Source organism: Vidua chalybeata, chromosome 16 (assembly GCF_026979565.1).
Source record: "Vidua chalybeata isolate OUT-0048 chromosome 16, bVidCha1 merged haplotype, whole genome shotgun sequence".
Taxonomy (NCBI): Eukaryota; Metazoa; Chordata; class Aves; order Passeriformes; family Viduidae; genus Vidua; species Vidua chalybeata.
Window position 1 is genome coordinate 1,388,844 of NC_071545.1, and position 14,897 is coordinate 1,403,740.

The 14,897-nt window shown below is 44.9% G+C and overlaps 1 protein-coding gene across 1 annotated transcript; it reads right to left on the minus strand.

The window, feature by feature from the left end:
- Window positions 1-412: 412 nt before the first annotated feature.
- ALG1 (ALG1 chitobiosyldiphosphodolichol beta-mannosyltransferase) lies at window positions 413-9,766 on the minus strand. The gene is made up of 13 exons (XM_053957785.1): window positions 9,550-9,766; window positions 9,401-9,478; window positions 8,109-8,212; window positions 7,489-7,637; window positions 6,900-6,989; window positions 6,121-6,231; window positions 5,161-5,276; window positions 4,240-4,278; window positions 3,608-3,667; window positions 2,778-2,888; window positions 1,751-1,865; window positions 945-1,020; window positions 413-630 (listed from the first exon to the last, which is right to left on the minus strand). Exons 1-13 carry the CDS (start codon window positions 9,764-9,766, stop codon window positions 496-498), a joined length of 1,401 nt encoding a protein of 466 aa, XP_053813760.1. The 3' UTR covers window positions 413-495.
- Between the last annotated feature and the right edge of the window lie 5,131 nt (window positions 9,767-14,897).

Here is a 14,897-nt window from a genome sequence, read left to right on the forward strand (position 1 = left end):
CACACACCAGTGCTGTGCTTCCACACTATTGCACACACTGTCAAAAGGAAAAACAACTTGGAAACAAAATGGTTCTGTCTCAATAAAACCACACAGGAGGATATTCAGTGCCTGGGCAATTAACTGGCCATCAAATTGATCAGCTGAAATGAAACAACTCAAATGAAAAGCATCTGCCATGTGCCAAAGAAACCATACCCAAGCCACCTATTAAAGTGCTGACTGTACAGGAGGTGAAGCTGGCAATAGTTTATCTGTATTCAAGGATCTCCACCAAAAAGGGCCCTTCAAGCAGCACAGGTTCCCACACAACAAACAGCCTCAGCACCTTCAGCACCTCCTACTCACCCAGGAAGCTGAAACTGTAAAGGAAGAGAGTGAGAGCCAAGACAAAGGAGTTAGAAACTGTAAGTACAGACAATACAAAGTGTTTATTCACTGTTTCCCAAATCTCTGCAGCTGCAGGAATGTGTTTGACACCCTCCTTCCCTCCAGTCATTCCTTGTTGCCCAGCAAGGGAAGGACAATCTGGTCCCAGCTCTGGTCCCAGCGCAGCTGCTGGGATGCTCGCAGGTTCTCTCGGAAGCTGTGAAGTTTCCCTTCCAGGCTAGGGAAATCCAGGAAAAGCATCTGTAATTTAAAAAGCAAAACCATAGAAAAATAGCTGTCATGTTCCATTTCAGGCACATTCCAGCCTCCCTCAACTACAGCTGCAATTCTGAGGTCTGGCCCCATAAAGAAAGAACAAGGACAAAATTTGAAATGCTTTTGCCAGCTTCAGGTTCACATTCAAACAGAAGTGAGGCAAACAATGCTCTCCAGGCCAGGCAGTACCTTGTGAGAATGCAAAACACACAGGTGATGTTCAGATCTAAAAAGGCTGCTCACACAGTGGCACCTCTGGGGTTATTTCTGGGGGGACAGAAATCAGTCAGAGCCTTTACCTTGAGCTGTTTTGCAAGTTCCTGTGAGTCCCTGAATATCAGACCGTTCTCATTGTGTTTCACCAGTTCATGTAAACTGTGAAAAAAAAGTCAGAAAAGGAAAACTGAGGCAAAAAGCAGTGAATGGGACATTTACAATGTTGCCCTGTGACATCCAAAGGACCAAACCAGGGTATCTGTATCATTATGGCCCCAGATGTCACAAGCTCCACACCTGATATAATGGAGTTAAACAGGCAGTGTTAAACAGTTAAAGACTTCTTCTCCTTTCTATGTCAGACTAAATCTACCACAACCGTACCAAAAGGCCCTCATTCTGTCTTTGTGCCACTCATCTGGACATCCATTAAAACCAGGGCAATTATCTACTTTCAAACTAGATTTTTTTTTCCACAAGGAAATTCTGTCCATGATCCATCATGAAATCTTCAGGAATTTGTCTTCTTTTCTAAAGCTACTGTTTTCCCAAAGGACCATAAATTCCAAGAATGCCCATGCATACTCTCAGTCTTTCACTGAACAGGTGTGTCTATGCAGAAGAAAGATTTTTTTTTTTAAATTAAATATATGGAAACAATGGAATACAGGGATTTTTTAAGGCAAGTGCTTGCATTAAATACTCCCATTTTTGTAGAAACTAGTATTAACTTTTAAACTGCAAACAACCTTGACTTCTATCTTATTGAATTTTAAAAATGGCAAAATACAGGAATCTCACTGAATTCCTGCAGTAGCTGCTGAACTCTGGCTTTGTAAGAATATTGTTTTATGTGATTCCCTTGAGCTGTAACAGAATAAGCTCTTACCATTCAAAATGTATTGCACACACAGGTAAACAGCAGCCAAACATATCCACCACCTTCATGGGCAAATCCAAACCACTGGAGGATTTATGGAGACACACCCCCAGGTCTGCTGAGCCTGAAAAGCCAACACAACACAGTCTGAACTCTCTGAAAGCAACTCCTCTGTGCTCCTGCAAACCTTTATTTTTGTGCTGCTTTGGATGGTGCAAGTGAAACTTTCAACTACCCAGACACAATTTCAAGCCATCAGGGAAAAAAATAAAGCACAGGGTGTTTTGGGACTCAAAATTAGTTATGTTTTAGAAAAGCAGGAGGTGAGTGCATTAAATTAAAGGGGATTTTGAAGATTTACGTATCTTAAAACAGCCTTTCTGCCTCTTAATCTGCTAAAAATGGGTAAGTAAAGGAAAACCCCATCACAACCCCATCAGTATACACTGTGACCTCACTAGTGACCTCTCCCAGCTGAAGTCAGCTCAAACAGAGGAATTACAGTGTGATTTTACAGACATTATGTTCATTATTTTAAAAGGACCAAATAAACAGTGTTTTACAGCCACATAAATTGTCAGGCTCTAACCCTGCAGAATGAAGATCACATGGAATATGTATTTTATAACTCTATTACTCCCATTTTTGTAATGAAGATTCTGAGGGAATAACATTCCAATGACATGTTAATTTAGAATTTCAGCTACTTTTGGTTGCTCAGCCAACTTTTTCATTTCATTTACTGGAGTGATCTTGAAAGTAAAGTAGGACATGCTCAGGCACCTGTATTTCAGCACAGCTGGAAGAAACAAAGAGTGCAAAGAACAAGCTGAAACAGCACCACAGTTACTTCTTAGGAAAACAGGGAAAAGCCAGCCAGAGGAATTCAGCAGCTTTTCTGGAATGAGTCAAATCCATGAATATCCTGTCACTAACCAGCAACATTCCTGACTATATTCTCCAAGTCTGCATCAGCCCCCTGCAACTGTGCTGTTTCCCACACATCCTCAAGCCTTTTCCATCACCCACTATTTACCAAGCAGAAGAGGGTAATCCTCAGCTTCCAGCCATGGTGTACAGATCTGGATATGCTTAAAGCACAGTTTTTGGATCAGTCCATTGTAATAATCTTTTAGAGGTCCTTTACCTGTGTAAAACAGAAAAAAAAAAAGTTTTATCGAGATGACTGAAAACAGTGTGGTCTGTGAAATACAAGCTCATGTTGGATCAGGTGAACAAACAGGATACAACACTTGTGGTACCCTAAAAAGACATGAAAAGTCTTAAGTTCCCTTGAAAGCAATGTGCACCTGGACTTCTCTTACTCAGTATTTCAGTTAGTTTTCCATCAATGTAGAATCATGGAGTTTGTAAGGTTGGAAAAGCCCTCTCCAATCAAGTCCAACTGTTCCTCAGCACTGCCAGGGCCAACACTGACCCACAACCCAAAAGCCACACCCACAGGGCTTTAAATTCCTGCAGGGATGGGCATTCCACCACTGCCCTGGGCAGCTGTACCAGTGCCTGACCACCCCTTCCATGAAGGAATTCTCCCAATATCCAGTCTAAGCCTCCCCTGGCACAGCTTGAGGCTGCTGCTTCTGACATTGCTTTTGCAGCATCATCTTAACCTTGACCTTAGATTGTTTTTCATGCAGAGCTGGAGCAAACAAGGAGGCTCTTTGAGGATGTGCCATAATTGGTGGATGGTGCAATAACTCAGCTATAAATCACTGTCCTTATAACCAGACACAAAGGCAACAGTCCCTCCTCTCTCCCACCAGCAACAGAAGAGTCAGCACAGAACAAAAATGACAACTAAACCTTCTGTTAGCACTGAAAGAACTGTAACACAAACATTCTCACCTGTTATCACACACACTAAAGCTGGAAGCCTGGCTCCCTCCTTGATAAACCTCTCATAATCTGGAGAAGATAAAAGCACTGGTCAGAGCTGACAAATCTCAGGGTGCTTGGCTGAAGAGTGGTGACAGTGCATTAATTATTGAGCTTCCCACTACAAGCTATTTCCTTACAAGTATGTATGAGTAACACAGCAGTAAATTCACCTATGTTAACATTTACAGACTTCTCCAGAAATAAATCAGGCTGTTTATGCATGAAGCATTTCTTCAACTGCTCCCCAATCAGTTGCTTCAATAGATCAATTTAGAATTGCAGCTGCAAAGTCTACAAGCTAAGACAAAGTATTCCCTCCCTTCCCATTAGCAGATACCTGTGGAGAGTAGATGTAATAGCTCAGAAAATAAAACTGCAGTTTAGGAGCCAGTTAGAGATTTAACTCTCCCTGACAACTCCTCTAATTGAATTCAGATGTTGCACTGCTGTATTTCAATTTACCAATGACTGACTAGTGCTAATTAATCAAACACAACTGCATTTTCACCTGAATATAGAAGCATTGCTCTTTAGCAAAACCCTTCTTAAGTGTCCAGAAGATCTCCTTGAAATAGTGAGATCAATTCCTTCATACCAACCTTCTAAAGCTCTTAAAAGGACTGAGAAGTCTTCATCCTCTGAAAGAGAAGGCTTTATTAGTAACGTTCCTATTTCTACCATTTAAATTTTTTTACTTTAAATAACAATTGAGATTTTCCTCACCTTCACCTACACTATTTAAATACAGACCAAGTACTCAAAGGTTAAGTACATAGTCTGTACTTAAAGTTTACTATTTACTGAAATGTGCTATTAAAAGTCCCCTAGTTTATTTTCATAAATAAAAGTCCATAATCATGCACAGTGTTTATCTATTTTGCTTGTTGGCAACATGACAAACAAACCAGCTACAAATACTGTACATCTTTGAAGCTATCAAGATAAAATTTTCTAGTTTCTAAAACTGAGAATTAAGTGCAAAAACTGCCCTGATTGTTCAAAGATAAATACAATCCTGCCCATGGTTACCGGCAATGGTTTTGTTTCCAGTCTCTGTTTGCTTCCTCATACAGAGGAAAAAAAAGTACATAATTATGTAATAAACATAATCAGAAATCATGGAATTTCAAATTGGTTTGGGCAGGATGGGACCTTAAAGCTCATCTCATCCCAGCCTCCTGCCATGGGCAGAGACACCTGCAGGGTGCTCAGTAAGGAGTAAATATTTGAGTTTCTTCATCTGTTTTACACCACCATGCAAGACTGTATGTCTAGAATGAAAGCAAAAAAAAAACAAATAGGAAATCTCTTTTAATCATTCTTAAAGTTGAGCTCTATAATTAAAATACAACTTCAAAAAATCATTCATTTGTAGTATTATTTAAGTTACACAACATTTAGTTGCATCATACACACTTTGTCTTCAAATTCTCCCAGGAAAATAAAGGACAAACATAACTTCAAGTGTGAGAAAGTACAACCAGCCCTATTTGATATGGAAAATAAAACCGATTCCCAACCTGTCCAGCTGGTGCTGCTGATGAGGAGGGCTGGCCGGCCCCTGGACTTGAGCACACTCCCACTGCTCCCATCCCTCTCGGTGAAGGCTGATCTGTCACCACTGGGACTGGCAGCTCTGTACTATGGAAACACAACTTCCTGAGCATGAGCTATACACACAGCCAGCAACAGCAGGGAACACTCTGCTTAACTGGCACCAATTTCCACACATTTGGCTTCAGATTTGCTGCTCAGCTTGTCTAGAAACAGAATCATTACATGACAGAAATACCAGGACAGGGCAGGCCATTTTTCCCCCTTTCCTGCTGCTACAGGCACAATTCCACTTTCCAGCCAAATGTTTTCCTTCACAAGTTGAGCAGAGTCAGCCTCCCTTTCCACAGTCTGTCTCACACTTACCACAGCATGGAGGCCAACAGCACATTTATTCAACTAAACTCAGAACCTACACATTCTGAGCTGGGCATTCCCAAAAAATCCCTACCATGCACTGTGGATTTCACTTCTTTTTCAAGCCTTAGTTTGGTGAAGTCAGCTCCTTGGTACATCTGCTTCAGGTGACATCCTGCACTGCCAGAGTGAAGTGTTTAACACTTGGACCAAGATCCTGAAGGCTCTGCACAGTAATTAAGGAAGGGATGCTATTAAGGAAGCATCCAGCTACTCCAGTGTGGGTCAGTGGCAAGCAGACACCTGCAGAGTTCCACCCCAGACACTCAGCACAGATTGCCTCAGTGCTTATGCCAACTTCTTTAGAAACAAAACACTTCTACTACTTGTGTTACCACAGCTCAATCATTTCACTTCTTCTGGCCTCTCCTAGTGACAATTAAGGCACCTCAGTGCCCCCTGTGCCTACTGGGGTTCAGAATACCCCACACAAGTATTTTGGTAACTTAAGTGCCACAACTCCATGTCCCTTGGTTAAGGACTGCAGGGGCAGCTGCTCTTGCACATACCGTGCTTTGAAAGGCTCGTAGTCCTTGGCAAGTTTCATGAACAAGTTGTGTTGGAGGTCTAATGGTGTTTCCTTAAAATAAGATGCTGGTTTGTCATACAATGTTACAGCCCTGGGAGGAAATAAATGTGCAGCTTAAATAAGATACAGATGTAACAACATGCACATGGCACAGTGGCAGGCTGCAACAATGTAATCAGAAAAAAATAACTACAAAACTAAAACATTAACTAAAAAAACTTAACTATGCAGCAAAGTAATTCATTTTTTGACTCTTACAACTTCCTGTATTCCTGAAGTTTGCTGGAACACACCAAGGTGGGCACAAGTAACAAGGAACCCCTTTCTTGTGTGCTTATTCTAGGGGTGAAATGCACCTGTAAAATCTGCAGACATCACTGTCCTGATTTTCAAACTTCATAACTGCCCCTGAGCAACTCTGATCCTGAAGGCCTCAAGATAAGCTGGCAGGTCAGAGTAATTGTTCCAATCCCAGCGATACCCGTCCCTCTCTGGCTCCACAGGCAACCTGCAGCAAACTTCCATGGCTCCTGGGCTGCCACTCAGTCAGTGGAGTGTTAGTTTAGAAGGACGATGAAGATTCCTGAATGCCCACACTATAGTGGCCCATCACAAAACCAAGCTGATGTGTTTCACTGGTGATGGATGAGCTCAGGAGAGCTGCTTTTGTAAGATCCCTCTGGATCCTGAATCCTCAGGGATCTGTTCTGTCATTTACTTAGCACACACACACTCAGTTATCTGAGGCACATGGCTTACTTTATCTTGAAATTCACCCAGAGATCTTTCCTCATGGCATCAGTGACACACAGGTTATAGTCAGACAAGCGCCCAAAAAGCTTTTCATACCTGACAAAAATGAAATATCAGTCAGAAACCACAGGCAGGCAATTGCAGCAACTGCTCCCAGTGTCCACGCTGGATGAAAGCCAAACAACACCCAGAGAAACCCAACTGCCCCCAGAACTGAAATTTGATCACCAATTTTTGATGGACTCCTATTCTCCAAAGCCTTTAAAGCCTTTAACTACATATAACTAATTATTTTCAGCAAGGAGCTGTTCAAAGAAGAGCTGGAGTGTAAAGCAGCACTAGAGAATAAAAAACCCAGGACATATAAAGCAATTCCAATAACAAGATCAACATTTGCATAGGTAGGTAAAAGCAACCTGCCTAATTCCTGCAACCCCCACCCACGTGTTCAACAAAGCAGCTGCAGAACAGAAACCACTTTCACACAGCAAAGCCCAGAAACCCCTCCCTGTGCCAATTACATTCTCCCCACTGGCCTCCATTCTGAATTCACCAAGGCACATCATTTCTAAAGAGCAGAAATGACTGTACAAACCATTCTGCAATCAGGACCAGTGGGTGGCTCCTCCCGTGACTCAGGCTCATGATGGTGTACCCATAGTTGTGCCAATCAATGATGAGTTTGCTCCCCCACCACAGCCCTGCCACCCAGGCAGCAGCTATACTGGGTAAGCCTGGGGGATTCTGCTCAAAAACAAAACCAAAATAGCATAAGAGAGTTTGTGACCAAGTGACAAACACAAAGCAATTATGAGAAACAAAAAATCAAATTGAAGTTGCATCACCTTAAAGGAGCTTCATGAACAGAGACTCTGTATTCACTTACAAACACTGGCAGGTACTTCAAATTGAACCCTTGGATCAAGATCAAAATTCCCCTCCATTAAACACACCAACATTTCCAGTAACATTTATTCTTTACTGCTACCCATGGCAACGAGGTTTGAAAGCACAACAACTAATGGGAAGAGAAAACTTGGCTTGTTAACAGAGCAATCAAAGTTTAGAGCCAAAAAATAGCTGGATACAGGTTTACACCACCGATGAGGCCAGTTCAGCTCTGAAATAATTAGAACAATGTCTGAGATGGCCAAAAACACCCTGTAACACAGCACTATTTATTTGTACTGAAATTAGTCCCAACACAAAACATACCTGAAGAAGAATACAGGATGGCTGTTCTATCCTCAGCAACGTGTACAGTAACTGCACTGACTGCACGAGCACCTTTAGGACATACTGGAAAAGCTTTGGACCCACTGCAAAGTGACAGAAAAACAGGTAAGAGTATTAGAGCTCTCCCCACAGAAATGTGAACATCAGAACTAACCAGCTCTGTAGAGACAGGGTCAAAATAACATGAAAATGGACACACTTTACCAATGACCTGGGTACGTGATTGAGTGCACCCTCAGCAAGTTTGGAGATGGCACCAAGCTGGGTGAGAGTGTCAATCTGCTTGAGGGTAGGAAGGCTCTGCAGAGGGATCTGGACAGGCTGGATCACTCCAAGGCAGACACTGAGGGGCTGGAGCGTGTCCAGGGAAGGGAACAGAGCTGGGAAGGGGCTGGAGCACCAGGAGCAGCTGAGGGAGCTGGAAAGGGGCTCAGCCTGGAGAAAAGGAGGCTCAGGGGGGACCTTGTGGCTCTGCACAACTCCTGACAGGAGGGGACAGACAGGGGGATCGGGCTCTGCTCCCAGGGAACAGGGACAGATTGAGAGGGAACGGCCTCTAGTGCCAGGGGAGGTTCAGGTTGGATATTGGAAACATTTCTTCATGGAAGGGGTGGTCAGGCACTGGCACAGCTGCCCAGGGCAGTGGTTGAGTCCCCATCCCTGGAGGGATTTAAAAGTGGAGGTGGCACTTGGGGACAGAGGTCAGTGGTGGCCTTGGCAGTGCTGGGGAAATGGGTGAACTCAATGTTCTTAGAGGGCTTTTGCAACCTCTGTAATTTTATTCTACGATCACTGTAAAGCTATGTAAACATCTCGTCATCCCTACAAATTCTCATTCTGTATTTTGTACAGAAAGAAATCCTGCATTCACTGAATGGTTTGAGTTAGAATGGACCTTAAAGGTCATCTCATTGCGCCCCCTGCCATGGGCAGGGACACCTTCCACTGTCCCAGGCTGCTCCAAGCCCTGTCCAACCCGGCCTTGGACACTGCCAGGGACAGGGTGGCCACAGCTTCTCTGGGCAACGGGGCTAAACACAAGGTGGGGGAGAAAGAGGTAGAATGAAAATAATTTCCACATTTTACTCTGCGTGTGAACAGCACCAATGTAGCGGCAGGTGTTTAACTCCAGCGGCTCCTGTTTAACAGAGAAAGGCAGCCAAGGGTGCGGAGCTGTGCGTGCGGCGGGGCTGCACCCGCACACGCTGCGGGCTCTTGATGGTCCCCGGTTCCCCCCGCTCCCTCGGCTCCCCGGCCCGGCCCGCACGCACCTCGCAGCCCGCTCAGCTCCGCCACGGGCACCAGCCGGATGTTCTCGCTGCGCAGCACGTCCCGGTGCGGCCGGGTCTCTGCGGGGGGAGAGCCCGGTCAAACCCGGCCGCCCCGCCCGGCCCCGCGGCCCCGGCCGCCCCTCACTCACGGAGGTAGCCCAGCAGAGCGACCTCGCGCCCGTGCCGGGCCAGCGCCAACGCGTGGTACTGCATCCGCGGGCTGCGGCCCAGGTCCCCCAGCACGGCCACGCACACCCGGCCTGCGCCGCCCGCCCGCCGCCGCCGCCGCCACAGCAGCAGCAGAAACAGCAGAGCCGCCACCGCGCCCGCCACGGCCGCCCACGGCCACGGCCCCGCCGCCGCCATCTTAGAGCACCGCAAGGCGGGAAAGGCGCCGCGCGCGGCCCCTGGCGGCGCGGAGGAGCCGCGCTCTGAGGGGACCCCGGGCCGGCCGCGGGAGCGGGCAATTACCGAGAGAACGGGTAATTAATTAATGACAGCACGGAGGGCGCGTCATCAATTACAGCGGCACTGCACACTCGGCCGCACTCTGGGGTTTCCTGGTAAATCTTAGAGTATCTCGAAGTCAGGGGCGATTTCAGTGCAGCCCGGTCACCATCCAATGCGTGTGCTTTTCCGTAGTTTGAATTCAGCTGAATTCTAACTAGATCTTCTCTGGATCTGAGTTAATACTCTACATATTTCTGTGCTATCCCTCAGTTTGTTGTCTCAATCCCTTATCCTACTAGGTACTAAATCCTTTCAACATCTGCATCCCACTGGTTTCTCACATGTGTGTCTAATAAACAATTTCCATCTATTTTCAGCTTGCTGATCCCTGTTTTCTGGTGGAAACACAGAACAAACAGAAGCCCACCGACAGAAATATTTGCCTCGTGACATTGGCACCTTGGAAGTGACTGAACACCACGCTGAAAAAATCATTAAGTTGTACAAAAGTTTAATATTAAGTCAGTTGTACTGGCCAAGAATCCAATAGGATTGTCAAACAAGGCAGAGAACAGATGGTATTTTTTTCACTACAAACAGGGATAAAGACACAAATGAAAGACGTTGGCTGGGACAGGGACAGATATTGACCAGGGACAGGACCCAAGGGAATGGCTGGAGCTGTGCCAGGGCAGGTTTAGGCTGGATATCAGGAAAGGTTCTTCCCCCAGAGGGCGCTGGGCACTGCCCAGGCTCCCCAGGGAATGGGCACAACCCTGAGGCTGCCAGAGCTCCAGGAGTGCTTGGACAATGATCTCAGGGATGCCCAGGGTGGGGTTGTTGGGGGGTCTGTGCAGGGCCAGGGGCTGGACTCAGTGATCCCCGTGAGACTCTTCCCAACCAGGAAATTTCACAATTCCACGATTCTCTCTGCAGGCCCTTGTGGCCTCCCATCTGAATGGTGTCCTGCTGTTCCAGTGAGGTTTCTTTTCCCCCTTTGACAAAGGCAGATGTCAGCTGTTGAATTTCCAGCGTAACTCTCCATATTGCCAATTAGCTAGTAGGTGGTAACAATGAAACCATTCTTCCCTTCTAAAACATATAACGAATTACAAGTGTGGGCAGACTAGTTCCACAACAAAATAAAGCCTGGAATGTTTGCTCAAAGATTCTGCTCGGAATGCATATTTTTCTACTGACAAAGCATGGAATCATAGAATCTTCTGAGTGGGAAGGGATCCACAGGGATCATCCAGTCCAACCCCTGTCCCTGCACAGACACCCCAACAATCCCACCCTGGGCATCCCTGGCAGTGCTGTCCAAACACTCCTGGAGCCCTGGCAGCCTCGGGGCTGTGCCCATTCCCTGGGGATCCAAGGTTTCCTCAAGAAAAGCCCCACATCCCTTCCTGCTGTTACACACGCAGCCCTACCGTGGCAGACACACATCCATTCCAGCCTGTAGGAGGACTGATCTTGTGGAAATCCCTCGCTTCAGTCCCTCCTATCTCACCTGACAGCTCCTTGCCTGTACTGTTTTAATGCAAAATGCAAATTGCTTTTCTGTTTACTTCCTTGAATAAAGTGCAAATGTCCTGGCTGCAATGGAATGAGGGACTGATGGATTCTTGCAGGCTATCAGGCATAACACCCCAACTCCATACAGCTGTATTTTCTGCAGGTTATCAAAGTACTTAAAATCACAAGTGTTTCAGCTTTAGGGATGTGGTGACTTTTAGTTTATGAAGGTAGAGTTGCAATAAAAGTCCTTTTGACCTATGTAATCTTCAGAGTTTAGCTGGAAAAAGATAAAGAAGGTGCAGTCATCACTTCTGGCTGAGCTTTGAGAACAGGGATGCACTTGAGAGAAATGCATTTTCAGAGACTACTGATCTCTGCCCAGAGAATTTTTCATATGTATTGAATAGCAGATCTGTTTTACAAAAGCCTTTTCCTGTCTCTTCTTCCTGACCATTTCAGAAAGTTTGGAAATGCTGTTTGCACTTACCCTAGAAATAGTCTGTTTAAGCTCCATCCCCAGTCCTCCTGCCCTCGATGGACTGCTGTGAGTGCAATAAACAGAGACAGAGCAGCCAAAATCCCTCTCACACATGGAACTTCTCTCATCCCAGAAGTCTCCAATTCAAATGTCTCAAGCAAATCTCATGACAGCCTGCTGCTACCCTGGTTACTCTTACAGCCATGTGATATATGTAGTTGAAACATTTTAAAACCCACTTTTTTTTTCTTTTCTTTTTTTTTTTTTTAATTTGCACTGAAAAAAATAACATGGAATATCTCAGTAACAAGTATTTGCACGAATCACACCTGCACTGCGGGATACAGGCTAACTCCTCACAAACTCAACATGACTCCAAAGGGCTCCGAGCACAGGCACTGTGCTATATCATGAGGGATAAATTATGGCCATTTTTAACAGCAAGGTAATTTGCTTCTTGTGTTTTGCCACAGTGAAGATGAAAGGAGTCAGCTGCAGAATAACCTCAGTTTGGAAGCTATTCCAGGTGGCCTGAAATGCCACTGCAGGTGGCCTGCTCTGGTGCTGCTGGGATGCCCCTGGGCTTTGTCTTGAAGATGAAAAGCCTGTGGTGTTTGAAGGGAGGACTGGCCCTAATGTTCCTCTAATAATCCCCATTCTCTAAAATACTGAATTAATGTTATTGCTTAGTACCTGCACCTGCTTTACCTCATCCAATGTCAGCTGTTTCCATAAACTTTTCACCAAGCCTTCCAACCTTCTTGTCAGAAGGGAAGATGGCACAGGATCACAGAATCAATGAAGAGTTTGGATTGCAAAGGACCTTAAAGGACTAAAGATCATCTCTTTCCAACCCACTGCATGAAAAGACACCTTTAATGCTCCTTTTTCCTCAAACACTCCAAACTCTGCACCCTTCTTGCAATTGCTGCCTTTTAACCTCACCAGCTGCTTTTTATCTGCTTTATTCATTTTCTCCTCACCCAAAAAATCCCTAAGGAAGGAGTGAAGGTAAAAGAAGTGACCTAGGAAATTTTTACGTAACTTCCCAAAGACAGTTTCCCCTGAATGGTTTGTATTGGCTTAGACAGCTTTTCAGGCAGGTACAGGCTTAGATTATAGAAATACATTTTTTATTCCTCCCAGGGCATAGAAGAGGAAGAAGGGAGATAATCAGGAAAAGCAAAGCCAGTGTGGTTATTAGCCATATGGGAAATTCAGCCATATCAGCCACAGGGAAATTCAAATTAGTAAAAGTTTGTTTCACAATACAAAGCTTTCAAATTGCAGGAAAAGGATAAAATACTTCCTAATTGCAGTCATGCCCAAATTTTCAGAGCTGGACTGAACTTGAGGCTCAAGACAGAAGAATATCTGCCTTATATTCCAATATATAATTGGAATTAGTATTAGATCTAGACATCAGCATGCACTCTCTTCTCATGATATTCACTCTGATAGCAGAAAAAAACCCACCCACTGGCTGACCTCCACTGAGTGGATAAAACAGAGATATTCTGACTTAGAGCCTGACATAGACTTCAGTTAGGGCTGGGAATGTGTCTTCATACCAGAGCTCAGCTGCTCAGATTCATTCGGCCCAGTGTGGCCACAAGGTGTTTTCCCAGCCCCTGCACACACATGTACTTTAGACCCTGCATTTTGGGGACATGAATGTGGTTGTGACACAACCTGGAATGGATACTGGTTATCTTTAACAGCAGGTAGTTATCTCAATTAGTGGGGAAATCATGTGTCTCTGCAAAACAAATACTGGAATTCTGGCAATGCCACCCTTTTCTCTGAGCAATTCTGGAAAAAACAAATCCCTTGTACTCCACTTAATATTAATTCGGTGGAAGGAGCTGCTTTAGAGGGGAAAGTAAACTGAAAAGCAAAGGCACTATATGGAAAGGACAGAGTATTCCTTTTTGAAAAACTGCTTTGTTTTTCATTCCAATTTGGAAGAGGTTTCTGTTCCCTGTGGATTTCCAAAGGTGACTTTTGGCCCGTGGATTCTACACTGTATATGATGTGATTCCAGGCTCTCCAGGCTTCTCTCATGGAAAAGACCGGGTGAATTTGGGAACTGGGTGGAAACCTCCCAATGGAACCCTTAGTACACGATGATCCCTGTGAAAAGGTGAAGCTCTTTGAGCAAAAGACCAAGCACAAAGCTGAGTGAACTCCCAGAGCGCTCTATTCATGCTTTATGTAGAGCTGAGTTTAGACAATGAAAACCACCTTTAGGCCACCCTGGAGTGTGGCAAGCACATTTCTCTCTCAGGACTTTTCATAGAGGTGCACAGAGAGAAAGGAAGAGAAAACAATTTCTATTTCTGCTCCTTGTTTTCTCATGTGAAATGTGTTTGGAGAATTGTTTACCTGGGGTGATTGCTTGATTGGATTCTGGTGAGGATTGTTTGAGCCTGGTGGCCAATCCAATCCACCTGTATCTGGATTCTTAAGAACAGGGTCACAAGTTGTGAGTTAGTTAGATTTGGTAGTTAGAAAAGCAGGTATGTAGTTTTAGTATCTTCCTTTATACAGTATATTAATGTATTATAGCATAGTTATAATAAAGAAATAATTCAGCCTTCTGAACTGGAGTCAGACATCAGCATTTCTTCCCACTGGGTTCGCCTGCATTTTACAATACTGGAGTTCCACTGGACAGCTTGTTTCCAGCTGGAAACACAAGCAGGACACCTGCAGTTCTCCATGGCTGAATAAAACTGGAGGCATAAAAACCCATAAGCTAAGATCTTTTAACACACTGGCTTGTCCTAAGCGAGTTTTCTGGTTAATTTGTGATATAAAACTCCATTTTCCCACCTGTGAGACACCTGAGACAGCAGCACATTTATTTACCTGAACCAGGTCTGCTTATCCTGGGAAAGCTGAGGTATAATCCACTGGCTATGGAAACACTGGGTTCTCCTCCTGCAATACAGCCTCAAGCTTGTGACTCCACAGCCCCGGTGCCCAGGGCACAGGGGTCGTTCCCGTCGTTATTCCACCTCATTTATGGAATCAAGGCCTGAAGAG

Excerpts from the sequence above, each read along its gene's own strand:
- ALG1 (XM_053957785.1), bottom strand. The coding sequence starts at position 9,766 with ATGGCGGCGGCGGGGCCGTGGCCGTGGGCGGCCGTGGCGGGCGCGGTG. Across the intron at positions 6,990-7,488 it reads CTGGTCCTGATTGCAGAATG|GTATGAAAAGCTTTTTGGGC; the intron begins GTTTGTACAGTC and ends CATTTTTGTCAG. Across the intron at positions 631-944 it reads AACTTGCAAAACAGCTCAAG|ATGCTTTTCCTGGATTTCCC; the intron begins GTAAAGGCTCTG and ends TTTAAATTACAG.